Below are 12,310 nucleotides of genomic sequence, written 5' to 3'. Positions count from 1 at the left end.
TGGAGCACAGGCTGTGGAGATTGGAGGCAATTCCCCAGGGTGGGGGCGGGGCAAGCCCAAGTTGCCTCCCAAGAGGCTGTCCCTGTGGGAAACCAGAAGCGGTAGGACAATGAGATGAAGCTGTTGCTCCTCTCCTCCTGCCGTGCCTGCTTCCTTCTGTGCCATGTGACCCACGTGCCCTTCGGCGCCTTCAGGGACCACAGAAATGCTGGTGTGCTTCATGCCTGCGGCTGTGGCGATGTCAGCCACCTGCTGTTCTTTTCCTCCTACGTTTCAGGGTTTACGTAGGTGCCCCTGCCCCCCCCCCCAGCATGGACTGGAGACGTGTTTACCGTCCCGGGTCTGCAGTGCCGCGCGGAGCCAATGACCCCAACTTTCTGCCTCTTCCTGCAGCCGTTAAGCACAGCTGGCCTCTTGAGCGCCTCTTCTGACACTTCGGAGCGGTCCAGGAATAGGGCTCGCTATCGGACCAAAGCTGTGAACTCCGAGGTGGACGAGAGCCTCTTCGGATGTATCAAGGTAACCGTCCAAAGCCCCAGCAGGTAGCTGCCATCTGGAGGCCGTGGCCCAGACTGGTGTTGCTCAGAACACCGGGCAAGTCTCTGTGCTCCCAGGTCGTCCTCAGCCCCAAGACAGAGGGGCGTTCTGAGACCCAAGTGGCAGAGCTGTGACCTCTAGGGAGGTCCGGGAGAACTCCTGCCACCCTGAAATCCTCGCATGATCACGACACATTTAACTCTATTGTAGTGTGAAAAGGGAGGCTCTGCGGCAGAGAACTCAGTGACAAAAGTGTTTGGGGGCCAATGGGCTGAGCCTGCAGACACAGAGCACCAGAGTGCAACCCCAAAACATGTTAGTTACAGGGGCTTAGCGCGCAGGTGTCATCCATACGAAGAGGTTGAAAACTTCTGTAGTCAGAAAAGGCAGGCTAGAGAATTGCTTTGAGGAATTTTGATAGACATGAAGTTCCGTAGGTGAGAAGGAAGGAGAAAAAGAGAATGAGATATGGCAGGAAAGGGGCCGAGAGACTAAGAGACAGGGAGAGAGAGGAGAACCCTTGCCTGAGTACCTCTGGCAGCAGGGCGGATGGGGGGGATGGGAGCTGATGTCTGTCCCTGGTCCTCATTCTCCTCATTGTGAATGGAAGAGGACTTTCTGGGACTAAAGATGGGCACCTTTCCCATTGAGAAGACCCCCAGTCTGCAGCAGTCTTTCTGTTGCTAAGGGAAAGAACCGAAGGAACACATTTTCACTGACATTTGTTTTGGATCCACATGTAGTTTTCCAGTCAAGGCAAAGAGAGATGTGGCAATGTGCAGGGGCTCCAGGGGGAGTCACGCTGGCCAGCAGCAAAGGGCGGTCAGAAGCTCACTGCCCTTGGCCTTGCCGGTGGGGGAGAGAGTCCCAGGTGTCTCCCAGCCAGCAGCAGGGGGCAGGAGCGGCCTGTGGCAGGGCTGAGTGGTGCCCACTTGGAAGCAGGGACGGGCACCAGGTGGCAGCAGCACTCCGGGGACGTCTGTGCACGCGAGGTCCTCAGGACAGGTAAGGCCATCCCCCTGCCTCCAGGCGGGATCCCAGGTACTGCATTAAGGACAAACGAATTTTTCTTCTGTGTTTAGAAACTCCCTGAGATAAGTGACTTCATTTTCTTTTCATCTTAACTCCTTCTTGGTCAGAAAATTGTGAAGAAAATCGTAGAGCTACTCTGTATTCTTCTTGCTGAATTCTAATTCACTGGGAGCCTCATCACATTAGATACATATTTTTAAAAGATTTATTTATGTATTTGAAAGACGGAGTTAGAGAGAGGGAGAGAGGCATAGAAAGAGAAAGCTTCCATTAGCCGGTTTATTCCCCAAATGGGCGTGATAGCCAGGGCAGTGCCAGGAGCCAGGAGCTTTTTCTGGTTCTCCCATGTTGGTGGCAGGGACCCAAGCACACAAAAATCCTCCGTTGCTTTCCTAGGCGCATTAGCAGGGATCCGGATGGGAAGTGGAGCAGCTGAGACTTGAACCTGTGTTCATATGGGATCCTGCTGTGTCATAACGCTGGCCCCATAACGTTAGATTTGAAGGACAGGACTCTATCCGGCTATTTATCTGTTTCTAACTCTCTCAGTATGGCAGTTTTGGGAGGTTCAAGTAAGTTAATCATTAAAAGAATTAAAAATTACTAATATTGTAGATTGGGTGAGTCTATTACAAATTATATTGCTCCAAACTCAGTGTGGTCCGAGAGAGAGAGTATTCATTATTTCATGGAGAGAGGAGAACCTAGATACTCAAACTTTCCTTTGTACTCTTGATGACTTAAGTAAGGATAGATACAGACAAGCAATGCCTCCCCTTTCCTCCCCTCCCCTCCCATAAGGAGTAGCTGCACAAGAACAAGAGGCCTTGCTCTTCGAAGAGCTCATCCAGAGTAGATCCAGCCCTGCTCACATAAAGGGCACTGTGCTGCCTTCTCAGTCCCTGGCTCTTAGTGGTCCTGCAGTCTGGCCCCCAGCCAGCATGCCCTGCCAGCAGGTGGGGTGGAGGCCCCGGGAGAAGGGAAGGCTACAGATGAAGTAGAGACTGGCCAGCAGGAAGTGGGATGACCAGCTGCTTAAGCCCTCCTTTCTGACCTCGTAGCCTCTGACCCAGGCAGAGAATGACAGCCCCATCGTGCTGCTCCGAGATAAGCACACCCTCCGGAAAACTCTCACTGCCATGGGCTTGGACCACAAGCCAGAAACCATTCAGCTCATCACCCGGGACATGGTCCGAGAGCTCATGTGAGTGCCCTGGGGTCCCCCACTCAGCCTGCACTGCTGAGGATCTCTGCAGTGGGAGGGGGAGCCTGCCTGGTCTCCTCCTGTCAGTCCAGTCCATCCTCACTGCCCTTTTCACGTTCTCCTTTTGTTTCCTGCCCTTCCTCTCTCCTCGGTTGCATCTGTTATCACCATTGCCCTCCATCCCCAGCTTCCCCCTCCCTCCTTTCTTCCGGCTGGCTGTGGAATCTAAGGAACTGGTGCGGGGGAAGAACTTAGTGGGTCCTTTCTGATCCCTCCCAACCCCCCCCAGCACACTTGGTAAAGGGAAGTGTTCCAGATGAGTCACTTCCTTTAGGCTGCATTCAGAATCTGAAGCAAAGGGAAACTGACCAGATGCCTAATTAGCCCTCTGGCTTCTTCCCAGACTCTGAGGCCATCGGAGGAAATTCACTGGGGCTCCTTGGGTTCCTTTGGGATTAGCTCACCCTTGCTTCCTGGCTGGAGCTGCCCTCTTTGCCCCGGTGGAACTCAGCAATGTTCCATGGGCCTACACTGTCTTAGGGGTTTAGCTCTTGTGTTACTGCTTCTCCTCTGTTACTTTTCTTCCATCATCTGAATCCACCCACTAAAAACTTGAATTCTCAGAAAACGCTGCCTGTGTCAGGAGCTGGGGCATGGCTCACGAGCTGAGCTTCACTGTGGGTCCTGAGGTGGACAGGGACCCGCCAGCCCTGGCATCAGATGGCCAGACGTGGTCAGTTCTGCCTAGCACCCGAGAAAGGGTTCCTTCTTGGAGTGGTCTCGATTGTAAACAAACTCAGCCGGCCAAGTGGCTGGTTACTTTACAGAGGTGTTGAAAGCAGCCCTAGGTTCAGATCCGTCCTTCCTGGTCACTGCAGACCCTCGGCTGTTTTGGACCACATTGCTTGGTGAAGTACAAATCTTGGCTAAGCCCCAAATCCAGTCACTCATTGCACCTGCCCCATGGATCCCCACCCCATCCCCCACTGGTTTTATTAGGTGAGGTTCTGCTTCCTGTCTCAGACTGCGTTTATAGCCTTGTGCCTGTTAAATGGCCTCACCCAGAAGCAGCTTTATTCCAACCCCCCAACTGCCCCTCCCCCATCTTTTAATGTATGTCCCTTGTTTGTAATCATCATAATTAGCTATTGGTTTGTTGCATGCGTTGGGCAGCTGGAAAGGTCTATAGGCACATCTCCTGCTGTTGTTGATCAGAGATTTTAATTAATATTTAGGGTTCAAAGCTTCTCTCGAGGCTGGGTGGACAGGCATGTTTAGGTTTCTCGCTAGCATCCATTTCAACCTTGTATGGCGCTCCCTTGCCCTTTTTATGTCATTGGGAATAATCTAATTTTAAAGTTCAGTACTCAAAACAAAGCTGTTTTGAGTACTCGATGCCAAGCGCCGTGCAGAAACTAGGCTCCCAGTGTCGTTAGGACAGTCAGCCTCCTGAAAGACCTGGTAAAGGAAACAGACCCTGCTATTGCCTACAGTGTGGGCAGTCAGAACAGTGTGGTGGGGACTCAGGAGGAGGTGACCTGGGGCTTGGGCGGGGGTTGTGGGCAGATGTGAACACAGGGGAGGGTCTCGGACCTTGTATAGAATTACTTAAAATGTCTTTTTTTAAAAAAAGATGTATTTATTTATTTGAAAGGCAAAGTTTATAGGGAGAAAGAGAGAGGCAAAGACAGAGAGAGAGAGAGGGAGAGAGAGAGAGAGAGAGAGAGAGAGAGAGAGAGAGAGAGAGAGATCCTGCATTTGCTGGTTCACTTCCCAAGTGGCTGTGATGGCCAGAGCTGGGCCAATTCGAAACCAGGAGCCAGGAGTCTCCTCTAGGCTCCTATGTGGGTGCAGGGGCCCAAGCACCGGCCCATCTTCTGCTGCTTTCCCACATACATTAACAGGGAGCTGGATCAGAAGTGGAGCAGCTGGGGTTTGAACTGCTGCCCATATGGGATGCCGGCATTGCATGTGGTGGCTTCCTTGGCTATGCCACAATGCCAGCCCCTAAAATGTCTTTTTTAATATCTACAATACTACCTGATCCTTCTCTGGAACCCTTCTCCTCATGAATTTCCCAGTTGCATTGTCCCCTTCTGTTGGTTGAGTCCGTGCCCAAGGGTTGGCATCACGTGGGCAGGGGAAGAGGGCAGAGCATGGAGCCCGGGGCTTTCCGTCTCCTTCTTGCCTCCCTAAGTCTGCTCTCTCCTGTGTCAGTGTTCCCACAGAGGATCCCTCAGGGCAGTCGCTAATCATCAGCCCAGAGGAGCTGGAGCGAATCAAATGGGCATCTCACGTCCTGACCAGGGAAGAGCTCGAGGCCAGGGAGCAGGCCTTCAGGAAGGAGAAGGAAGCCGTTTTGGTAGGTCCCCTCCCTAAGCCCTGACCTCTGCAGATGGGCGGCAGAAGAGAGCCGTGCTGGGCGAGAGACGAGCTTCTCAGGACGGTGGGGACTCAACTCTAGTTAGGAGGACTCCGAAGCCAGGTGTGGATGCCTGCTTCACATTGCAGTGCCAAGACCAGCGAGAAATACTGGAGAAACGGGAGCTCCCGGGGCCAAGAGGAGGGTCGGGAACACAGCCAGGCTGTGAGATGTCTTGGTTCTGACGGCGTGATGGGCTGAGGCCAGAACACCTGGGGATAGCTGTGGTGTCCAGGCTAGCCCTCAGGTGACAGAGCACAGGGACTGTATCCCTCCTGACCCAGACTCGCCTCCCTTAGGACGCAGTGACGACGCGCAAGAAGATCATGAAGCAGAAGGAGATGGTGTGCAGGAACAACAAGAAGCTCAGTGACCTGGAGGAGGTGGCCAAGGAGCGGGCCCAAAACCTGCTGCAGAGAGCCAACAAACTGCGGATGGAGCAGGAGGAGGAGCTGAAGCACATGAGCAAGGTGGGTGTCCCGGTGTGTCCCTCCCCCTCAGGGACTCCCTGCCACCCCCCTCCTCAGATGAGGGCCGGGTGGAGATGAGGCGGGGCAGGGGGGAGAGCTGCACCTGCTGTGGCGGTAGCTGTGCTCAGAGGGAGGAGGAGCTTTGCCGCTTGCTTGCTGCGTGCTTTGAGCAGGCCACTTGCCTGCCCTGAGCCTTCCCTCCTTCATTTATAAAATAAGGGTAGGTGGTACAACTGCTTAGCAGCAATATTGGCAGGAGTATAACATAAGGCACGAGAGAGCCTTTGTGAAGTGTGGATTGGTAAATGAATGTGAGGACGTTATTTTATTTTTATCCTGCTATATCAGTTCTGGCCACATAAGGTGATGGAGGCAATTGATTCTTTCTGAAGTGCCAGAGTGCTTTCCTCCTCCTCCTCTTCCCCTTTTTCTTCTTCCTCTTCCTCTCATTCCCCTTCTTTCTTCTTTCTTTTTCTTTTTCTTCAAGATTTATTTACTTATTTGAAAGTCAGAGTTACACAGAGAGAGGAGAGGCAGAGAGAGGTCTTCCATCTGTTGGTTCACTCCCTAATTGGTCGCAACCACCAGAGCTGTGCCAATCTGAAGCCAGGAGCCAGGAGCTTCCTCTGGGTCTTTTCAGGAGGCTGCAGGGGCCAAGGACTTAGGCCATCTTACACTGCTTTCCCAGGCCAAAGCAGAGAGCTGGATTGGAAGTGGAGTGGCCAGGACTTGAACCGGCGCCCATATGGGATGCTGGCACTGTAGGCAGCGGCTTTACCTGCTGTGCCACGGTGCCCAGCCACTAGATGCTTTCTTTAGCCAAGAGCATAAAGGCTCATTTGAGTTCTTTTGTGCAACTCATTTGCATATGATTCACTTCTTGATCAATAGAACAATGCAGACCTCCTAACCCCCTTATTTCTAATTTCTGTGTCTCAGGTAAATCTTCCCTACTTGTATCTCCCTTTATTTTCCAAAGCTTTTGCCTCTTGGAGCTTACTGATGGGCCCATGCATTTTCATCTCCTTTGGTGTCAAATGAATCTTCCAACTCGAAAGTCATTTAAGCAGAAGTGTCTTAGTTTCCCTGAGGAGCAGAAGAGGGGGATCTCGAAGACTAGCATATGGGTCCCCAGGTGTGGGACCATGAAGCGCTGAAGTTTCATGGAAATTCCATGTGTATATATTTAAGTGGGTTTTATGGAGGAGAGGGCCCATAACTTCCATCATATTCCCAAATACTATGATGCAATACTTAGGAGGATGCTATTTAGGGCCTTTCCTTGCACAGACCCTCGCACCCAGTAGGAGCCTGGCAGATGTTTGAGCTGAAGGGTACATGTTGGAGGGGAAGGACGAGTACCAGATGCTCTTGCTGCTGTGGGCTTGTGAGAAGCCACTCAGTCATATTCTGCTCCCCTCTCTCCTCCCGACGCCCTCCTTGGACTTCCACAGCCCACAGTGCATCCCTCCCTATTTTTGCCCCCAGGCATAGTGCCACAATTTCATCTCCACTCCCCAGATCATCCTCAATGCCAAGTGCCACGCCATCCGGGATGCCCAGATCTTGGAGAAGCAGCAGATACAAAAAGAATTGGATGCAGAAGAGAAGCGATTGGATCAGATGATGGAAGTGGAGCGGCAGAAATCTATTCAAAGGCAGGAGGAACTGGACCGGAAGAGGAGAGAGGAACGAATCCGGTAAAGAGGTGGTTTGGGCATCTCCCTCCCTAAGTTGTTTCCATGGATCTCTCTCTCTCTCTCTCTGTCTCTCCCAAAGAAACCTTTTATTTAAGGAATGCAGACTTCATGCATTTCATAAGTACAACTTTAGGAACATAGTGATTGCTGTCACCTTCCCTGAGAAGCCTGCCTTAGTTCACAGGCAGACTTGGTGGTGCCTTCCTTGTGTCCTGTCACTCTGCTCACCATACCTGCCCTCCCACCCCTCCTCCTCCTCCCTCTGCCATTCCCAGTTCCATTCTCCACTAAGATCCATTTTTGATTAACTTTATACACAGAAGACCAACTCTGTACTAACTAAAGAGTTCAACAATTTGCACGGTAAAACAAAACAAAACAAAACAAAACACAACTATTCCTCAGTAGTGGAGACAAGGGTTGTTCAAAGCCACTGCATCTTGAGATTAATTTCACTTCTTTTTTTTTTTTTTTTTGAAACTTAATTAACAAAGCACCCAAGAATGATACATCTTTTGGGAGCCCTTAGACAACTCTTTGAGGACAGAGGTCCTGCATGGGAAGTTAGTGCACAGTGACGCCTGTTGTTAACAATTAACATTCTTATGTATGACGTCAGTGGTCACCCGAGGCTCTTGACGTGAGCTGCCTAGGCAATGGAAGCCTTTTGAATCCACAAGCTCCGTCAGTATTCAGACAAGGCCATAAGCAGAGTGGAAGTTCTCTCTCCCATGTATCTTGAGGTCCATGTAGCCTAGCAAAGAATGTGGAGATGAGAAGTAGTCATCATCATGTGTTATTATCTCAAGGCCTGTATGAGCAGCACCCAGAATCCCAGAACTTTTTAAAGCTTCTTTCTTTTTTTTTTTTTTTATAAAGATTTATTTATTTTATTTGAAAGACAGAGTTACAGAGAGGCAGAGGCAGAGAGAGAGAGAAAGGGATCGTCCATCCACTGGTTCACGCCCCAGTTGGCTGTAACAGCTGGAGCTGCACTGATCTGAAGCCAGGAGCCAGGAGCTTCTTCCTGGTCCCTCATGCGGGTGCAGGAGACCAAGGACTTGGGTCATGTTCCACTGCTTTCCCAGGCTATAGCAGAGAGCTGGATCAGAAGTGGAGCATCTGGGACTCGAACCGGTGCCCATATGGGATGCTGGCACTGCAGGCAGTGGCTTTATCCACTGTGCCACATGCTGGCCCCTGAAGCCTATTTCTAAGATCATCACAGGTGCTTTATAATCTGGCCCTCGTTTGCCCTCATTTCTCATCATTTCCTGCCATCCACTCTCTGCTTTTTTGCATTTCCTCAGTGCACCAGACCTTGTCACAAGTTCATGATTTTGTTTTTCCCTCTTCATTGAATACCCTTTCACCTTCCTTTCCCCCTGGGAAATGTTTTCTCTTCCCTTAGTATTGGCTTTGCTGTCACCTTCCCTGAGAAGCCTGCCTCACTTCACAGGCAGACTTGGTGGTGCCTTCCTTGTGCCCTGTCACTCTGCTCACCACTTCCTGACCCTCACAAGACCTTGAGCTCACTGACGACAGGTCCCTGGCTTACTCATTGCTGTAGCTCCTGGGCTGGGCAGAGTGTGTGGCCTGTAGTGGGTGCTTAATTCAAGATAGAATGAATAAATTCAGCTCTCCCTCTGCCTTTTGCAGAGAAGGACAAGTCCCAGAGCAGCTCAAGTATGTCCTAGAATTAGAACATCAACCACAGAGTACATGAGCTACCTCTATAGATAGCCCTTGTTCTGTAGTTCCTTGTTGAGTAGCAGTTTTGTCTCCACAACTATATTCTGTTCTCTGGAACCATTCATCTCTGTACAGCTTGTAGGTGCCTGGTAGACTATAGTAGGCTCCCAGTAAAAGTTTATGTAGTGGCTGAGTGTCCGTTTTCTAAATAAACAGCTCTGATGAAGGAAGACTCTCTGCCTCATTAGGCAGCTCTAATGATTTGACCTGGTCCTTATATTGAGCTCAGTCCTGTTCCCATAGAACTCTTTTACTCAGTACTCCAGTTTATTTCACCAAGAGTCATGAACTCATTCGTGAGCTCCATCTGAATATGAATCTTGTGTTCCTTCCCCTTGATCCTTATCCTAATCTCTGTCTTCTCCATTCTTCCAGCCTTTACTCATACATCATGGGCTCTAGATGCTTCCAAGTTTATTGACATCCCGGTTACATAGGAGCTCCCTGGGAACACTGATTGTAGAACCCAGGTGCCCTGCTCTCTGCTGTGGAGGTAGGGCTTTACTGAGTGGAGAGACCTCCTCAGACTCAGCCCCCGGAAGCTCTGTGGAGCCATCATGGGATGCTAGCTGCCTCTACTCTGGGAAGACTTGGGAGCTGCACATACTGTAAGGGAGAAAGTGTAGGATGGTGTGGGACGAACTCCTGGGCAAACAAATGAAGAAGGAGAATCTTGGAAAGGCTCAGCCCCAGAACCAGGAGCTCAGATCTTCTAGGAGTCTCCAAGAGAGGACTCAGACTGGGCCCACGCAGCACACCCATGTGGAAGGGACCTTCCTGGACTTGGGGTTGCTTGGGTGGAGGCCGGACCAGAGGCACGTGAGCTGTTGGTTTCTAAGATGCCATGCCACTGTTCCCTCCCAGAGGAAGACGGCATATTGTGGAGCAGATGGAAAAGAACCAAGAGGAGCGGTCGCTGCTAGCCGAGCAGCGGGAGCAGGAGAAGGAGCAGATGCTGGAGTACATGGAACAGCTCCAAGAGGAGGATCTGAGGGTAACAGGGCTGGACGGACAATGCCAAGTTTCAGCAGCAGCAGCAAGGAAGCCCTCCAAGATTGTGGGGTTTCAGGGTGTGTCGGGCACATGGTCATTTCACAGCATCAGCATCATCAGCTGTTTATTGCTGTGTTAAACATTTATTTGGCCGTGGTGTCATACAGGGGCATGAGCAGTGCCCTGCCTCTCAGGAACTTGATGTCCAAGACTGATATATCAGTGTGAATGTATGGCCATACAAGGAAACACAGATGTGTTTTATAGTCTTTCCTCAATTACCTAGGAATATAATATGCTTTGTAGATAAAAAGAGCAATGCCTTATTTCTAGGCTCCCTGCTGTTGACCTCATTCAAAGTACATAGCATCCCATTGTCGTTAATTATAAGTCAAACTTTTTCTTCTTGTGAGCTCAAATAAAATTAGTAGGTGTATCTATTGGAAAAAAATGACATACCTGTTCAAAATAAGGAGACTTAAAACACAGTCTTCAAAATACAGTCTTCTATATGCTCTACCTGGCCTATTGCAATGTATAGGAGCCCCTAGTTCAATGAAGGATATAGCAGATGTTATTCATGGTTATTCACTCAAATATTTTTATTTAGAAAAATTTCACACACACACACACAACATAAATTGAACTAAACTCTTCACCTGTATTTAATGATTAGCAATTTGCCTTAGTTGCTTATTTCTAGGCTTATGGAAATGTTGTGCTTATTGATAAACTATGTGAAAATTGATGATACCTTGACATTTTGCCACTAAATCCTTCAGCCTGCATCCCCGACGAACAAGGACACTTTCTTCTATGTCAACGATACTGTTATCATATCTTCCATCAAAAACTATTACGCTAATGATTCTGTAATATCATCTGATGCTTAATCTGCATTCCAATTTCCCCAACTGTACCAAAAATGTATTTTCAGCCGTTTCCTCTTTTCCAAACAAGGCTCCTATCCAGGTTTACACATTGGATTTGGCTAAATCTCTGTAGTTTGTTCTGCTTTACAAGAATTCCCTCATTTATTCATTCATTTTTATAACACTGCTGTTGAAAAATTTATTTACTTGAAAGGTAGAGTTATATAGAGAGAAGCAGAGGCACAGAAGGAGAGATCTTCTATCCACTGGCTCACTCCTCAGATGGCTACAACAGCCAGTGCTGGACCAGACCAAAGTCAGGAGACAGGAGCTTCACCTGAGTCTCCCACATGAGTTGCAGGGCCTCAAGTACTTGGGTCATCTTCTGTTGCTTTCCCAGGTGTATTAGCAGGGAGTGAGATCAGAAGTGGATTAGCCAGGACCTGAACCAGCACTCATAAGGTATACCAGCACTGCAGGTGGTTTCTTAACCCACTATGCCGCAGCGCTGGCCCCTATAACACTGCTCTTTTGTAGTATCCATGCCATTTGCCTTAAGGAATGTGCCACATTCTGGATTTGTCTGTGTCCTGTTGGTACTATTTAACTTGTGGACCATGAGTTCTTTTCCTCCCCTCCCTCTCCCGCATATATGTGGGTGATTGAGTTGTTCTCTGCCAGAGACAGGGCATCCCTGAGGGGTCCCCACAGGTAGACAGACTTGTAATTCTGCAGGCTGACTGGAGCACCTGCTTGAGAAGAAGATGAGCTTGATGAGTAGATGCATACAACCTGGACAGCAGGAGCAGATGAAGGGGAATGTGGCCTTGTGAATGACTTGAGAAAGGGACAAGGAGGTCTGGAAGACAAGATACCTGGCCGTTACTTCAGCTCCTGGCTTAGTAGTGAGAGAGTGAGGGAAAGGGACAGGAAGAGAAATAAAGGGAAAGTATGCAGGGAAAGAGTGAGAAATTAAGGCTAAAATACCCATTTCAGCGGCGGGAAGTGGAAATGGCGGGCTCACCGGGAAAGTTCCAGGATTAAATGAGTCAACCCCACCGCGTGGATGTTGTGCTGTTGTGTCCTTGTAAGCACTTCCCGAGTCTCCAGGAAATGTTGGGCGATTTTAGGGTAGAAACCTGTGCCTCCCCAGCTTTGAACCTGCTCCATCGCCTCATGGGGTGCTTGGGAAGCTCCTCCCACCTTGCCAACAAGATGTGGAAGAGTGAAGGGGATTTCTCTGGCGTTGCTTTGGAAGGGCTTCAGAGATGAGAAATATCTTTGGTTTCTCAGAAACATACTGCACCAAGAAAAACAACAAGCCCCAC

The 12,310-nt window shown here is 49.7% G+C and overlaps 1 protein-coding gene across 1 annotated transcript in view; it reads left to right on the top strand.

The window, feature by feature from the left end:
- The window catches only part of CFAP45 (cilia and flagella associated protein 45), a 29,816-nt gene that overhangs the window by 6,882 nt on the left and 10,624 nt on the right, over positions 1-12,310 (top strand). The window contains exons 2-7 of the mRNA XM_062193702.1: positions 394-519; positions 2,631-2,773; positions 4,991-5,135; positions 5,495-5,665; positions 7,187-7,365; positions 9,982-10,111. Coding sequence (XP_062049686.1) covers positions 394-519; positions 2,631-2,773; positions 4,991-5,135; positions 5,495-5,665; positions 7,187-7,365; positions 9,982-10,111 — 894 coding nt within the window. The remainder of the gene's footprint in view (positions 1-393; positions 520-2,630; positions 2,774-4,990; positions 5,136-5,494; positions 5,666-7,186; positions 7,366-9,981; positions 10,112-12,310) is intronic.

This window comes from Lepus europaeus, chromosome 5 (genome assembly GCF_033115175.1).
Source record: "Lepus europaeus isolate LE1 chromosome 5, mLepTim1.pri, whole genome shotgun sequence".
In the NCBI taxonomy this organism is placed as follows: domain Eukaryota; kingdom Metazoa; phylum Chordata; class Mammalia; order Lagomorpha; family Leporidae; genus Lepus; species Lepus europaeus.
The sequence above is the reverse complement of the archived record's forward strand: the minus strand, read 5'-3'. Positions and strand labels throughout refer to the sequence as shown.